This window comes from Loxodonta africana, chromosome 11 (assembly GCF_030014295.1).
Source record: "Loxodonta africana isolate mLoxAfr1 chromosome 11, mLoxAfr1.hap2, whole genome shotgun sequence".
NCBI lineage: Eukaryota > Metazoa > Chordata > Mammalia > Proboscidea > Elephantidae > Loxodonta > Loxodonta africana.
In genome coordinates, this window is record NC_087352.1 from 98409050 (window position 1) to 98425079 (window position 16030).

Here is a 16030-nt window from a genome sequence, read left to right on the forward strand (position 1 = left end):
CTGAGGGTTCCTGGCAATTCATGTCCAGCAACTCCTTGCCGCTTCTGAACAGTCTTTCCCTCCCCCTGCCACTCTGTCCATTTTCTAAGTTTGCCTTTGATGTTTAGGGCTACTGGCTTGTCATATATATAATCGTTTCACTTGTTTTTTCGGGTCTTTGCTGTAAGAGGGACCACTGGAAGCGTTCGACTACTGTGCCATCTTGGCCCCGCCTGCACAAATTTTATTTTTTACCTACATTTCATATATTTTGCTTCTTATATACAGCATCCTTTTTGTGTATGTGCTTTTAAAGTAAAACTGATAGCACATTATGTTTTTTATTTTAAGTTCTGCAAGTTAAACTTTTTAAAACATTGATACATGTACCTTAATTTTTATAAGTAATTAATTTTAAAATGTGGCTTATTCATTTATCTAGAACATGCTGATGGTTTATGTCATAAGTTAACAACTGTGTGTCCAACTGTGAAACCCCAGACTCAAGGTTTAGCAAAAGATGCTTGGGAAATCCCTCGAGAATCTTTGCGACTAGAGGTTAAATTAGGACAAGGATGTTTTGGTGAAGTATGGATGGGTAAGAAGCCTGAATTTTTATTTTTTGTTATTCAGTCATAAAGTAAAATGCCACAATTTTTGTTAAAATAAAATATGTCTAAATATTTAAAGTAACAGCTGTTCACTGAAGTTTGGTCAAAAATCTGCTAAAATGAAGATTAAGTATAGAATTTGTTGTTTCTTTAGGAACGTGGAATGGAACCACAAAAGTAGCAATCAAGACACTAAAACCAGGTACAATGATGCCAGAAGCTTTTCTTCAGGAGGCTCAGATCATGAAGAAATTAAGACATGATAAACTTGTGCCACTGTATGCTGTCGTTTCTGAAGAGCCAATTTACATTGTCACTGAATTTATGTCAAAAGGTACATGTATATTCCTCAACGTCTTTGTAACTCTTAGGGTATTTATGTTGATAGATTTTTTTTTTAAACAAGTCTTCATTTCTGTGTGCATGTACATGTTTATTGTATGGTGATTTCTAATTTAAGATTTTTATGTAAACATTTGAAAAGAGAAAAATCTGACACTTTGTTTAATGTAATAGTGATTAGTTCCAGTTATTGAGAGGATAATAAAAAGTTTAAAAGGAAAATTAGGTGGGCAGAATTTATTTGGAATATAGATTTGACTAAAGGAAATTGAATAGGTAGGAAGTAAAAAAGAAAAATAATACTTGTACAAATTGAATTAAAATAATGCAATCAGATACTTGTATCTTTAGTACTATAGCTATCAGGTAAAGTTAAGGAAATTAATTTGATCTCACTTTTATATAGACATAACCCCTGGTGGTTCAGTGGTTAAGCATTTCACTGCTAACCCAAAGATGGCTGTTTAAATCCATTCGGTGCTCCTTCGAAACCCTCTGGGGTAGTTCTACTCTATCCTGTAAGGTCACTATGAGTCGGAATCGACTCGACAGTAATGGGTTTGGTTTTTTGGTTTTGGAATCCCTATACTCAAGACTCTAGAAAATTCTCTTTTCCACTACTGTCAATTGAAATGTCTCCATTCCCGTAAACTTCAGATGCCACGGTGGGATCTTCAGTAATAGGGTTGATTAGGGCCAGGATTTTAAAAAAAAAGAAGTTTAATTGCTCTTTCTTGTTTTTCCCTATGCTAATGGATGCTTTAGAAGAGGAGCCAGTAAGTCCTGGCAGTCACATTTCCTGATATTCTTCCTTGGTTCTTTTTCTAATTGTCCTATATACCAATTCTTAATTCACCATGTGGTTAATGTTGAGTGGCTTGGATTGACTAATTCTTTGGTTAATTGGCCCTATGTTGAGATCCTAGCTGAATACTTGGCAGGCATAGTTAAAAGCAATTACTCACCCACAGTCCAAGTGCTTTTATAGAGCAAACATTTGATGAGTGGTCATTATACACTGTGTCCTGTACTGGATGTTGGCATAGAAGGGTAAGGCACTCTTCTTACCTTCAAGGAGCTTATTTTTTGATTGTCCTCTGAGCCCCCACCACAACAGTAAGTTTCCATGGTGTGGGTTAAGCCACAGAAGATCTGTGTCCACTGGTTTCAAATGAAGGTCTGCACACAGTATTTCCCTCTTATTATGAACACTCAATTTCTTGTCAGTCACTTGTGTTTCTAAAATTAACAAATATGCTGATAGGAATGCTTTTCACCTATCTTGAATTTTTTTTAGTTTTTGTTTTTTTGAGTGTGTGGTGAAAATAAACACAACAAAACGTTCCTTCATTCAACAGTTTCTCGATGACTTTTTCAGTGACATAGATGACATACTTCATGTTCCATGCTCCCCAAACGGAAATTCCCCCCTTCTCCCCTTCCCACACCTACTGATGATAATAATCTTTGGTTTCTAAATATTTGCTTATTTCATATAAGTGAGATCATGTGATATTAGTCCTTTCGTGGCTGGTTTATTTCCCTCAGCGTAGTGTTTTCGGGGCTCATCCATGTTGTGGCATGCATTAGGACTTTTTTCTCTTTATGGCTGAGTAATAGTCCATTGCATGTATATACCGCATTTTGCTTATGCAGTCATCTGTTGATGGATTGATATTTCAGTTGTTTCCACCTTTTGGCTATTGTGAAAAGCACTGCAATGGACATTGGTGTACAGGTTTCTGTTTGCTTTCCGGCTTTGTCTTCTGTGCATATACCTAGGGTTGGGATTGCTGGGTCGTATGGCAGTTCTATGTTCTATCTTCAGTTTTATCTGTTTTCTTTTCCAAATAGCTTAAACTCTGTAGTTTAAGCCACAGACTTATGTCACCCTGTCCAGTAATCCTGGTGACATAGTGGTTAAGTGCTATGGCTGCTAACCAAAGGGTAGGCAATTTGAATCCACCAGGCACTCCTTGGAAACTCTATTGAGCAGTTGTACTCTGCCTTATGGGGTCGCTATGAGTCAGAATTGACTCAATGGCAGTGGCTTTGGGTGTTTTTTGTTGTTGTTGTTGTTCTCCAGTAATCCACCTTGGTCAGTGATGTAGTTCCACCTAGTGGTGACAAGGGTAACTACAGGCTACACATTTGCTATGGAAAATCATTTTCTCCCCCGAAATGGATTGGAACCAAAAGTTAAGAACTGATAATACGGGCTATTAATTGATAGTTAAAACATACCTAAAGCCCCAAAGTACATGACACTTTTGGGAGGGATTTCAGCTGATAAATAATACCACTTCAAAGGGTGCAGTGGGTGAACTAGAGTAGGAAGGGAGAAAAGGGACAAGGAGTAAGTTGGAATCAGAATATTGGTTGCAGAAGAAATATAATGTAGATGAAGCCAATCATTCATTATCTTTGTTTATTGCAAAGTTATTTAATGAGGGAACATGGGAGAATTCTGTGTTGTCAGATCCCTGGGCTAGGTGATTTCCTGATGGGAGATTAAGAATGCAAGATCATAAAAGTCCCTTCTAGTTTTAAAACTGTTGATTGCCCATCTCGGTATTCAAGTACTTAGCAACCAGCCCTCTATAATCCACTCAAACTCATTGCTTCATGTGCCGCAATATAAGCCCACTCTTCTGGCCAGGTGGGTCTTCTTCTTATTGCTCTTTGTTTCCATGATCTTGTTCATGTTATTTCCTTCATCTGGAATTTGGTTTCCCTGATTCTTGACCAACCTACCAACTACACTTCCTTCAAATTCTATTTAAGTCAAGTGTTAGAAGCCTTCCATTAATATCCCAATCCATTGTGATCATCGTATCTTGTTAAATCTTTACGATCAGACTCTTCTAGAAGTTATTATCGGCCAACATATATTGAATGCTTTTAATATACAAGGCTTCCTGCTAGGTATAAGGTGTCAAAGAAATAAAGCCACCTGAATAGCTTACGTCGAATCTGGAGAGAAAAGACCTATGCTTCTGAAGAATTTTTAGCATAATAGTTAATAACAGTTCACTATAACCCCCCCCCCACCCGAAGCTACAGGTAATTAATTACCAGGTATTTCATACATTCAGTAGATACAATAGAAATTGAGAAAGAAATCACACATGCTGGAATAAATTGAGAAAATTGGTGGAAAAGGCAGTGCCACAGAAGAAAGGCCCGTCAGTCTGCTTCCATAAAGATTACAGCCAAGAAAACCCTATGGAGCAGTTCTGCTCTGTAACACATGGGATTAACGTCAGTCGGAATCAACTAGATGGCAGCAGGAAGACTACTATAGAAACTTAATATTCCTTTTGTGCAGTTTTGACCTGCTACCCTAACTTCACTCCTCAAATTACTCTTGGATTGATTGCTTTCTCAGCATAAATCAGATCATATTGCTTCTCAGCATAAAACACTGTGTATCTTGGCTGGAAGCAGAGAATACCAGAAAGATGTTTACCTGCATTTTATTGACGATACAAAGGCATTCAACTCTGTGGATCCTAACAAATTATGGATAACATTGAATGGGAATTCCAGAACACTTAATTGTGCTCATAGAGCTTGTACGTAGATCAAGAGGCAGTCGTTGGAATAGAACAAAGGGATACTGCATGGTTTAAAATTGGAAAGGTGTGTGTCAGGGTCGTATCCTTGCTTGATCTGTATGCTGAGCAAATAATCCGAGAGGCTGGACTGCTGGAAGAAGAGCAGGGCATTAGGACTGGAGGAAGACTCATTAACAACCTGTGATATGCAAATGACACAACCTTGTTTGCTTAAAGTGCAGAGTACTTGAAGCACTTACTGATGAAGATCAAAGACTACAGCCTTTGGTATGGATTACCCCTCGACATAAAGAAAACAGGAATCCTCACATCTGGGTCCATAGGCAATGTGATGATAAACAGAAAAGATTGAAGTTGTCAAAGATTTCATTTTACTTGGATCCATAATCAACACCCATGGAAGCAGCAGTCAAGAAATCAAATGACGTGTTGCGTTTGGTAAATCTGCTGCAAAAGACCTCTTTAAAGCGTTGAAAAGCAGAGATGTCACTTTGAGGACTAAGGTCCGCCTGAGCCAAGCATGGTGTTTTTAGTTGCCTCATATGCATGCAAAAGCTGGACGATAAATAAGGAAGATGGAAGAAGAATTGATACCTTTGAATTACGGTGTTAGCGAAGAATTGAAAATACCATGGACTGCCCCAAGAAAAAACACTTCTGTGTCAGAATAAGTACAGCCAGAATGCTCCTTAGAAGCGAGAGACCAGTTCCTGGAGAAGGACATCATGCTTGCTGAAGTAGAGGCTCAGAGAAAGTGAGGAAGACCGTCAGTGAGGTGGATTGACACGGCAGCTGCCACAGTGGGCTCAAGCATAGCAACGATGGTGAGGACGGCAGAGGACCAGGCAGTGTTTAGTTCTATTGCACATAAGGTTACTATGAGTTGAACCAACTTAATGGCACCTAACAACAACACACAAAGGATAAAGTCCATTTACGCATTGTTGTCTGTGTTCTGTTTCCTTCCTCTGCGGCCTCATTCTCATCAGTTCCCATCTGTGTACGCTGTGTTCCTGTGTTGGAAGGACTGCCTTCAGTTCCTGGAATTTACATGCATTACTACCTTTGTACTTACTGCTCTGTCTTCCCGGAGCTTCCTGTCTGCCTCCGTTTTTCTTTAAGATGCATCTCCTCTATGAAGCCTTTTCTGACTTCTTCACAGAGTTAACCACATTGTGTACCCACTGTAGTTTGTACAGTAACTGTTCTAGAACACCCACTGTATAATCTTTTCAAGGACAGGAACTGTGTCTTAGTTACTTTGTATCTCCTGTACCTTTTACAGTGCCTCACACATAGCAGACCTCCATGTTTGAATAGGCAAATAGGTGGACAAATGCAGTAACGTGTTTCCCTGGGGTAGGTCGACAGACCAGAAGAAGGATATTCTCTGACTAGGAATCTATAAATGAAGAGAATTATTCTGTCAACATGGAGAGTTTTTTTGTTTTTTAACTTATTATTTTGACATAATTTCAAACTTACAGAAATGTTGCAAAATTAACACAAAGAACTCCTGTTTACCTTTCAGCCAGATTTACCAATTCTGAACTATATATATATCTGTTAGTATATAAGATATGATGGTTTTTACCTGAACTGTTTGCGACTGTGTTGCAGACATCATGCTCCTTTTACCCCTAAATACTTCAGTGTATGTTTCATAAAGGCGAGGACGTTTTCTTAACCACAGTACAATCAGTGATCAAATTCAGGAAGTGAGTACAATCCTGTTACCTAATACGCAGTCCATATTCAGATTTCACCTGTTCTACCAGTGAGGTTCTTAATTATTACAATGTTTTCTCTGATGCTATACCCAATCCATGGTCAGAAATTGCATTTAGTTGTCCTTTTTCTTTAGTCTCCTTTAATCTGGAGGAGTTCCTCAGTTTGTCTTTTATAAGGTATTTTAAGAGAACACCGCAGTTATTTTACAAAATGTGCTTTATTTCGGGTTTGGCTGATATTTTCTCTTGATTAAATTCAGGTAAATGGTAAGTTTTTAACCACTATTAGAAGAGAAGCAACCAGATTTTCTCTTCTTTCTCTCTGTTACTGTTGATGCTTTGCTGTTCCATGGTATCTGAAATTGAGAGAAGTTGGTTGAGCCAGCACTTCACTGCAACTCATTTAACCACCTAGATTTAGTTTTATGTACCCCAAGATAGTCCCAGTTGTTTGAATTCTTGATTTAGATTGAATTTAAAGTATACAAGTATCTAATACTACTTTTTGGATCAAAATTGGGACCACTGATCTTGACTAAAGCAAAGAAAGAATGCCTTTAATCTGGTGAGGTTACTGCCTTTTTCCTGTTTTTATATATTTATTATGAGGAGAAGTTTTACAGTTTTCAGGGACCTCTTTTAAAATCTTGGAAGGTATTATTCAGAAATTCCAACCTGCAAAAAATATTAAAGAATGAAAGCTAAAATGTTTTGTTACGGTTTGGTGGTGTATTTGGGGGTGGGAAATTATTTCAGTCCTAACTTAGGATCTGCTTGTTTTCCATGAATATCTTGCTTTGTCTTACAGGAAGCTTATTAGACTTCCTTAAGGAGGGGGATGGAAAGTATTTGAAGCTCCCACAGCTGGTTGATATGGCTGCTCAGGTACTTGTACATCAGTCAATTTTAATTAAAAGTATACATTAAAGATGTAGAATAATCTTAGTAGAGTATTGTAGTTTGTATAGTGAAATCATGGAGTTTTAGAAATGGAAGGAACATCTGATTTCCTTAGGCTAGAGGTAATACAGTATCTGAAAACCAGAGGTATCTGAAAGTCACATAACTTGTTAGTAGCAGAAGCAGTATTAGAGCCAGACATATAACTCCCAGTTGAATGCTGTCCTATATTATATGGCCTTTCAGAAAGCATACACATCTAACATATAAAATGTATATGTATTTATATTTCAACAGGTAAGTGTTAAGAAAGTGAGTGGTTGTTATTGCAAAGGAAATATTGGGAATCTAAGGTATATGCTGAATTTTTAAATTTAATATACAGTCCAAAAACAGGAATTAAGATAGCAATATATAGTTAAAAATTGACAAGTGGGATATTTTTACCTTTCCGAATTTTTGTTTTTAAATATAAAGTGAAAACTATTAAAAGTTGCTATTCTATGGTAGGTATTTGAGGGGATTTTTATTGGCTTTGGTTGACATGTTGGTTCTAGGATGCCTGTCTCTCAGTAGATATCTAAAATCCACAGAATCTGCCTATTGAGAGAAACTTTATAATGAGAAACTGTACATACGAGACTTTAGCATATGCCAGGCCTGGTTCATGTTCCTGAGTTCAAGACTCTTAGACACTCTGTGGTAGGAGGTGGCACACCATTTTTGTAAAGGGCCAGATAAATAAATACTTAAGGCTTTGTGGTCACACACTGTTTCTGTTGTATATTATTATTAATTTTTTTTCCTTATTTCATCCTCCTTTCTTCTTTCTTCTTCCTTCATTATTCTTTCTGTTCCCATCATCTTCCTTCTTTCTTTAAAAATGTAGAAATCACTTTTAGTTCCAGCCTATACAAAAACAAGCTGCAGACCAGATTTGGCCAGCAAGCTTTTGTTTGCTGACCTCCTACTCTGTGGTTAAGATCGTTATCACTAGGACATCTTGGATCTGTGTCTGATGTGGACCTTTATGGGCTTGTATTCAGAGGCACTAAATAACCCTGTGGCTTATCTCTTTTAACTACTCACAAAAGAAGACACTAGTTCATTATACCCCAAATGGTGACTGAGTGTGACGCCTGGTTGAAAATCTTGGCCTTTCAGTTTTTGAAATCTGAATTTAACCTTTACCCCTTTTTTTTTTTTTACAATGTTTACGGTTTCTTCCATTATTTGCTAGAGACTAAGCCCTCTTACATTATCTCCTTTCAAGATACAGGATTTTTCAGTAATCTGACTTAACATTAACTAAACTTGTCTTTTCCCTGTTTTTCTTTGTATCATTTTTTTTCTTTCCAAGATTGCAGATGGTATGGCATATATTGAAAGAATGAACTATATTCACCGAGACCTTCGGGCTGCTAACATTCTTGTAGGAGAAAATCTTGTGTGTAAAATTGCAGATTTTGGTTTAGCAAGGTTAATTGAAGACAATGAATATACTGCAAGACAAGGTAAAATGACTTTTAAGTAAATGCGTGTAACCTGATGTTCTATGGATTTTTTTTAGCACTCTTGAATATACAGAGTTTTATAGAATAAGACTAGTTCTAGGTCCCTGCAGAAGTCACAAAAACATTGATTTTGTTCATAGAATTATGTACAGTAAATAATACCATGGCTTTTTCTGATAGATATTTCGTCCAAGGAAGAACTTGCTGGGTGTTCTTTGCATTATAGGTATAGCAAGTAGTACACTGCTCTTACACTTCATTTGGCATACCAACAAATAAACATTTTTTAATTCCACTCATAACAAATTTCGTGAACCACCCAGATTTTACTACACTAAGGACCAGAAAAGGTACATTTGAAGCCAGTGTAGTAAATTGTTTACAGGGGGTGGAGCTAAGATGGTGGACTAGTCAGACTCACCAAGACATCCCTCTGCAACAAAGATCCAAAAAACCAAGTAGAACAGATACAGAAGTCAGTCCTGGAACCCTGAACTTTAAATGACAGGATGAAGTATTAGATTGGAAGCTGCTAAGAAGAAGAAACTGATCAAAAACAGCAAGTGAGTAGAGATAGGGAGCAGCAGATACCTACCAACTGGCACAGCACAGTGCAGCCATCTTGAGATAAAGCCAACAACCCTATGTGAGGAGCACAGAAAGGCATCTTCGTGGAACTCCCGATAGGACATAAAGGAACTGTGCAGATACACCCAGAGTGAAGTAAGGTCCTTTTTGCTAGCTACAGCTCAAGGAAGTACCCAGATGCTCTCACCCAGTAACCAGAGGAGCATGCTCCTCCAGCTCCCACCCTTCTGGCGAGTAGTGGCATGAACTGCCCTATCCCAGCAGCCCTTGACTACCAAGGACCATAGTACAAACTCCTCCTATTGTTCCCCCTTCCCCCCTTCCTGCCAGCCACACCCCACTGCACTGCAGCTGAGCAGCCAGGTCCTGAGCCTGTCCCTTCCCACCAGCCCCATTCTGGTGTGTCACAGTGGAATGACCAGGTGCCACACCCCTCCCTCCCTACCGGCCCTATCCAGCTGCAGCACAGCTGAGTGACTTGGCCCCACACCCGTCCATCCCCACCAGCCCTACCCTGGTGCAACGCAGCAGAGCGATGTGGCCCCATGACCCTCTCTTCCCAAGGGCCCTGCCTAACTGGGCCACAGCTGAGCAATCAGGCCTCATGCTCCTCTCCCACAGGTCCTGCACAGCTTTGTTGCAGCTGAGCGACCCAGCACCATACTTCTCCCCTTCTGCCAGCGCCACCCCTCATGGCCATCTTGAAACTCAGCCAGCAGCGATCCTGGACAGGGAGTACAGGAAGGCAGCTTCACAGAGCTTCCAACAGGAGACAGAGCACCTGGTAACCAGAGACACACTTACGAGCACTTCACACTTCTACGCTGTATGCCTTCCCTCCGCCCCAGTGCCCCGCAATGCATCAACATGGCTAGAGCACCCCCTGTGCTCCAGCCCATTGCTGCACTGAGCCTGTACCGGTCCCACCCCTCTTGTCACTCAACCAGCTGCAGAAGGATACCATACCACACTCCCCCTCCACCATCCCCACCCATCTGATGAGGGGCTGTGAATGCTTCCGCGCCACTGGACCGACATCGACAGTCCACCCTCAGCCACCTTGCCAAACCAGTGTGTGGCACAGCAGACTCATCTTGCCTGCTGCTGCCCTGCCCACACAGACAAGGTATTCACAGCTGTGCCGTCAGACAAGCAAGCAGCAAAGCATGTCTGGCCCACCCACCCTGACATACCAAAATGAAACAAAAAAGCAGGTCAAAACAAATAAATGTACAATCAATAAATACAGGAAAAAAATACTTTAATGTCTTGTAGACAGCAGACAATATCAAAACATACAAAAAGCAGGACAAGCTGGCCTCAGTAAGTGACCAAAATAAAGAATCAGATAACCTTCCTGTAGAAGAAAAGACATTGAAGTTACCTGATATGGAATTCAGAAGTCTAATATTCAGGACCCTCCAAGAGATTAGGAAAGAGATCAAGGGAAAAATAGACAAAATGGTGGCAAACATTGGCAAAATCAATAAAAAGAGTTAAAATCAAGGAAAACAGACAAAGCAATAGAAGAATTCAGGAAAACAATACAAAAACAAAACATCAAAATAAATAATTGGAAATCATACAAAAATAGCAACTGCATATCTAAAAGATAACAAAATTTCAGAAATGAAAAACTCAATAGAAGGTTTTAGGAGCAAATTTGAAACTATGAAAGACAGAATCACCAAAATTGAAGACAAAACCATTCACGCGACTTTGTGTTGAGGAAATGAAGATAACCTAAGAATTACGTGGGACACAATCAAGAGCAAAACTTTGCGTGTGATCAGAGTTTCAGAAGAGGGGGAGAAAATGAAAAACATAGAATTGTTGAAGATTTGCTGGCAGAAAACTTCCCCAGTATCATGAAAAATGAAAAGCTGACCATCCAAGAAGCTCAACAAGTCCAGTATAGGATAGACCCCAAAAGAAAGTCACCAACTCATATCGTAATCACACTTGCCAAAACCAAAGACAGAATCCTGAGAGTAGCTTGAGAAAAACAGAAAGTCACATACAAAGGGGAAACAATAGGACTAAACTCAGATTTCTCGGCAAGAAATTACGCAAGCAAAGAGGCAATGGGATGACATACATAAAGCCTTGAAAGAAAAAAACTGCCAATCAAAAATAATACATCCTGCAAAACTCTCTCTCAGATACAGTGGTGAAATTAGGGCATTTCCAGATAAAAAGTAATTAAGGAAATTTGTAAAAACCAAACTTATAAGAAATATTAAAGGGCGTCCTTCAGTTGGAGAACTAACAAAATCAGACAAAAACCTGTGTCTAGGATGCAGGACTGCATCAACCAGATATCAACCCATATAAAGAACTCTAAATAATAAAACAAAGTTAAAACATTTAAAACAGGGAAACAGACATCAGTCTGTAAATGACAAGAATGTCAAAACAATAAAAGGGGGAATAAATGGTGTAGGTATAGAACTTTCAAATGGAGAGGAAGTCAAGACTACATCAAGTAATAAAAGACTGGTTCAAACTTAGAAATATAAGCATAAATTTCAAGGTAACCGCAAACAATGTTAACAACCTACGCATCAAAATAAAAAGACTCAGTAAACAAATCTATAATAAGGAAAGAAAACGCACAAACAAAACTCACCACAGGAAAGTGAAAGAAACAAAGAAAATGTCAGCATCACAAAAAAAAAGCATAATATGACAGCAATAAACTCCTACATATTGATAATCACAGTAATGTAAATGGCTTAAATGCACCCGTAAAGAGAGAGTGACAGAATGCATAAAAAAACAGAAGCCATCAATAGCTGCCTTACAAGAGAACACCTTAGTCAGAAAAATATAAATAATTAAAAAATCAAAGGATGGGAAAACGTAACGGTAGCCAAAAAAGTACAGGAGTGGCAATACCGATCTCAGGTAGAATAGACTTGAAGGCAAAATCCATGGTAAAAGACAAGGAAAGACATTATATAGTGATTAAGGGGACAATCCACTGAGAAGACATAACCGTAATAAATACCCACGCACCCAACGAGAGAGCTCCAAAATACATAAAACAAACTCTTAATAGCGCTGAAAAGAGAAATAGACAGCTCCACAATAATAGTAGGAGACTTCTACACACCACTCTTGGTAAAGGACAGAACATCTAGAAAGAAACAAAGATACAGAAGAACTAAAGGCCACAATCAACCAACGTGAGCTCACAGACATATGGAACACTCTACCGAACAAATGTGCAGAGCACACATTTTTCAGTGCACATGGAACATCCTTTAGAATAGGCCTCATTTTAGGCCACAAAGCTAACCTCAACAGAATACAAAAAATTGAGATAATACAAAGCATCTCTGATCACACCACCATAAAAGTGGAAATTCATGACATGAAAAGCAAGGGAAAAAAGTCAAATACATAGAAACTGAACACCTTGCTTTAAAACTACGGGGTAACAGAAGAAATCAAAGATGGAATCAAAAAATTCCTAGAACCAAATGAGAAAGAAAGCACATCATACCAAAACCTCTGGGACACTGCAAAGGCAGTGCTCAGAAATCAATGTATAGCAATAAATACACATCAAAAAATGACGAAGGACTAAAATCAAAATGTTAGCCCTGCAACTTGAACAAATACAGAACAGCAAAATAAGCCCACAGTCACCAGAAAAAAAAGAAATAATAAAGATCAAAGTAGAAATAGAGAACAGAAAAACAATAGAATCAACAGGACCAAAAATGGGTTCTTTGAAAGATCATCAAAATCGACAAATTGGTCAGAAGGACAAAAGAAAAACAGGAGAGGAACCAGATAATCCAAATAAGAAGATCAGAAACATTACAGCAGACCCAACTTAAATTAAAAGGGTCATAACATAATACTATGAAAAATTGTACTCCTACAAATTTGAGAACCTAGAGGAAATGGACAAATTTTTAGAAACACACTGCCTACTTAAATTAACACAAACTGAGGTAGAAAATCTGAACAGACCCATACAAGATAAGAGATTTAAGAGGTAAAAAAAAAAAAAAAAGAAAAACTAGCCGCAACAAAAAAACTCCTGGCCTGACAGCTTCAGTGGAGAATTCCACCAAACATTCAGAGAAGAGCTCACATCAATACTACCCAAAACTATTTCAGAGCATAGAAAAGGAAGGAATACTCTTAAATTCATTCTGTGAAGCCAGCCAGCATAACCCTGACACCAAAGCCAGGCAAAGACGCCATGAAAGAAGAAAATTACAGACCCATATCTCGCATAAATATAGATGCAAAAATTCTCAACAAAGTTCTAGGCAATAGAATTCAGCATCATATCAAAAAGATAGTTCACCACAACCAAGTGGAATTCATACTGGGTATGTAAGGATGGTTCAACATTAGAAAATCAACATAAGCCACCACATAAATAAAAGATCATCTCAGTCGACACAGGAAAGACATTTGACAAAGTCCAACACCCATTCCTGATTTAAAAAAAAACTGTCAATAAAATAGATATAGAAGGGAAATTCCTCAAAATAATAAAAAGCATCTGTACAAAACCAACAGCAAACATCGTTCTCAACGGAGAGAAGCTGAAAGCAATCCCCCTAAGAATGGGAGGAAGACAAGCATGCCATTTATCACCACTCCTGTTCAGCACTGTGGTGGAAGTGTTCGCTAGAGAAATGAGGCAAGAAAGGGCATCCAGATCGTTAAGAAGTAAAACTATCCCTAGTCACAGATGATATGATACTACACATAGAAAACTCAGGAGAGTCCACAAGAAAACTACTGAAACTAGTAGATTCAGCAGAGTAGCTCGATTCAAGGTCAGTATACGAAAATGGTTGCCTATACGTCAACAGAGAGAACTTCAAAGAGGAAACTAGGGAAACAATATAAAAGCCCCTAAAATGATAAAATACTTAAGAATAAGTCTAACCAAAGATGTAAAAGACCTGTACAAAGAAAACTATAAAACACTGCTGCAAGAAACCAACCAAAAGAAACCTACACAGATAGAGAACCGTACCATGCTGTCTTAGCCACCTAGTGCTGCTATAACAAGAATGCCACAAGTGGATGGCTTTAACAAAGAGAAATTCATCATCTCACAGTTTAGGAGGCTGTAAGTCCAGATTCAGTGTGCCAGCTCTAAGGGAAGGTTTTCTCTCTCTGTTGGCTCTGGGGGAATGTCCTTGTCATCAATCTTCCCAGGTCAAGGAGCTTCTCAGCATAGGATGCTCTTCTCCTGGCTCTTGTTTCTTGGTGATACGAGGTCACCATGTCTCTCTGCTGAGACTGACTTAAGTAACAACCTGATCTTGTAGATTGAGTCCTGCCTCATTAACTGCCGCTAATCCTGCCTCATTAACATCAGAGAGGTGGAATTTACAACACATAGGAAAATCACATCAGATGACAAAATGGTGGACAACCACACAATACGGGGAATCATGGACTACCCAGGTTGACACACACCTGGGGGAAACAGTTCAGTCCATAACATGTTAATGGATAGGAATACTCAACATTGTGAAAATGTCAATACTACCCAAGGCGATCTACAGTTACAGTGCAGTCCTGATCCAAATACCAACAGCGTTCTTTAACTCGATTAGAAAGCTGATCACCAGCTCTATGAGGGAAGGAAAGAGGCCCTGTATAAGCAAGGCATTATAGAAGAAAAAGAACAAAGTAAGAGGCTTCACACTACCTGATCTGAGAACCAACCATACAGCAACCGTAGTCAAAACAGCCTGGTATTGGTACAGTGATATATACATAGATCAGTGGAGCAGAATCAAGAACCCACATATAAATCCATCCACCTCTAGTTAGCTAATCTTTGAAAAAGGGCCAAAGTTCATTAAATGGGGAAAAGACAGTCTTTAATAAATGGTGCTAGCAAAACTGAATGTCCATGTGTAAAAAAAAATGAAACAGGTCCCCGTACCTCATACCATACACAAAAACTAACTCAATATGCATCAAAGACCTAAATATAAAATCTAAAACTGTAAAGATCAAAGAAGAAAAAATAGGGACAATGCTAGGGGCCCTAATATATGGCATTAATGGAATACAAACCATAACTAACAATGCACAAACACCAAAAGATAGATAGCTGGGACCTCCTAAAAATTACACACCTTAAGTTCATCAAAAGACTTCACCAAAAGAGTAAAAACAACTCACAGATGAGGAAAAAAATTGTGGCTACAACATATCCAACAAGGATCTAATTTGTAAAAAACTTGAACGTTTCGACAGCAAAAAGACAATCCAGTTAAAAAATGGGCAAAGGATATGAACTGACACTTCACCAAAGAAGACATTCATGCTGCTAACAGGCACGTGAGGAAATGCTCCTGATCACTAGCCAGTTGAGAAATGCAAATCAAAAGTATGAGATACCATCTCACCCCAACATTACTGGCACTGATCAAGAAAAGAAAAAAATAACATGTTGGAGAGGTTATGGGGAGCTTGGAAGTCTTACGTACTACTGGTGGGAATGTAAAACAGTACAACCATTATGGAAAACGATATGGTGCTTCCTTAAAAAACTAGAAATAGAAATACCATATGACCCAGCAATCCCATTCCTAGGAATATATCCTAGAGAAATAAGAGCCATCACACGAATAGACATAATGCACACCCATCTTCGTGGCAGCATTATTCACAATAGCAAAAAGATGGAAACAACCTAAGTGCCCATCAACAGATGAAAGGATAAATTATGGTTGGTATACACAATGGAATGTATTACACAATGGTAAAGAGCAATGATGAACTTACCAGAC

At 38.7% G+C, this 16030-nt stretch overlaps 1 protein-coding gene across 2 annotated transcripts in view; it reads left to right on the forward strand.

Moving 5' to 3' along the window:
• YES1 (YES proto-oncogene 1, Src family tyrosine kinase) overlaps window positions 1–16030 on the forward strand; it is a 116652-nt gene that overhangs the window by 79036 nt on the left and 21586 nt on the right. For both annotated transcript variants that reach the window (XM_064294700.1, XM_003406378.4), the window contains exons 7-10: window positions 422–577; window positions 745–924; window positions 7049–7125; window positions 8501–8654. In XM_064294700.1, the coding sequence (XP_064150770.1) occupies window positions 422–577; window positions 745–924; window positions 7049–7125; window positions 8501–8654 (567 nt within the window). The remainder of the gene's footprint in view (window positions 1–421; window positions 578–744; window positions 925–7048; window positions 7126–8500; window positions 8655–16030) is intronic.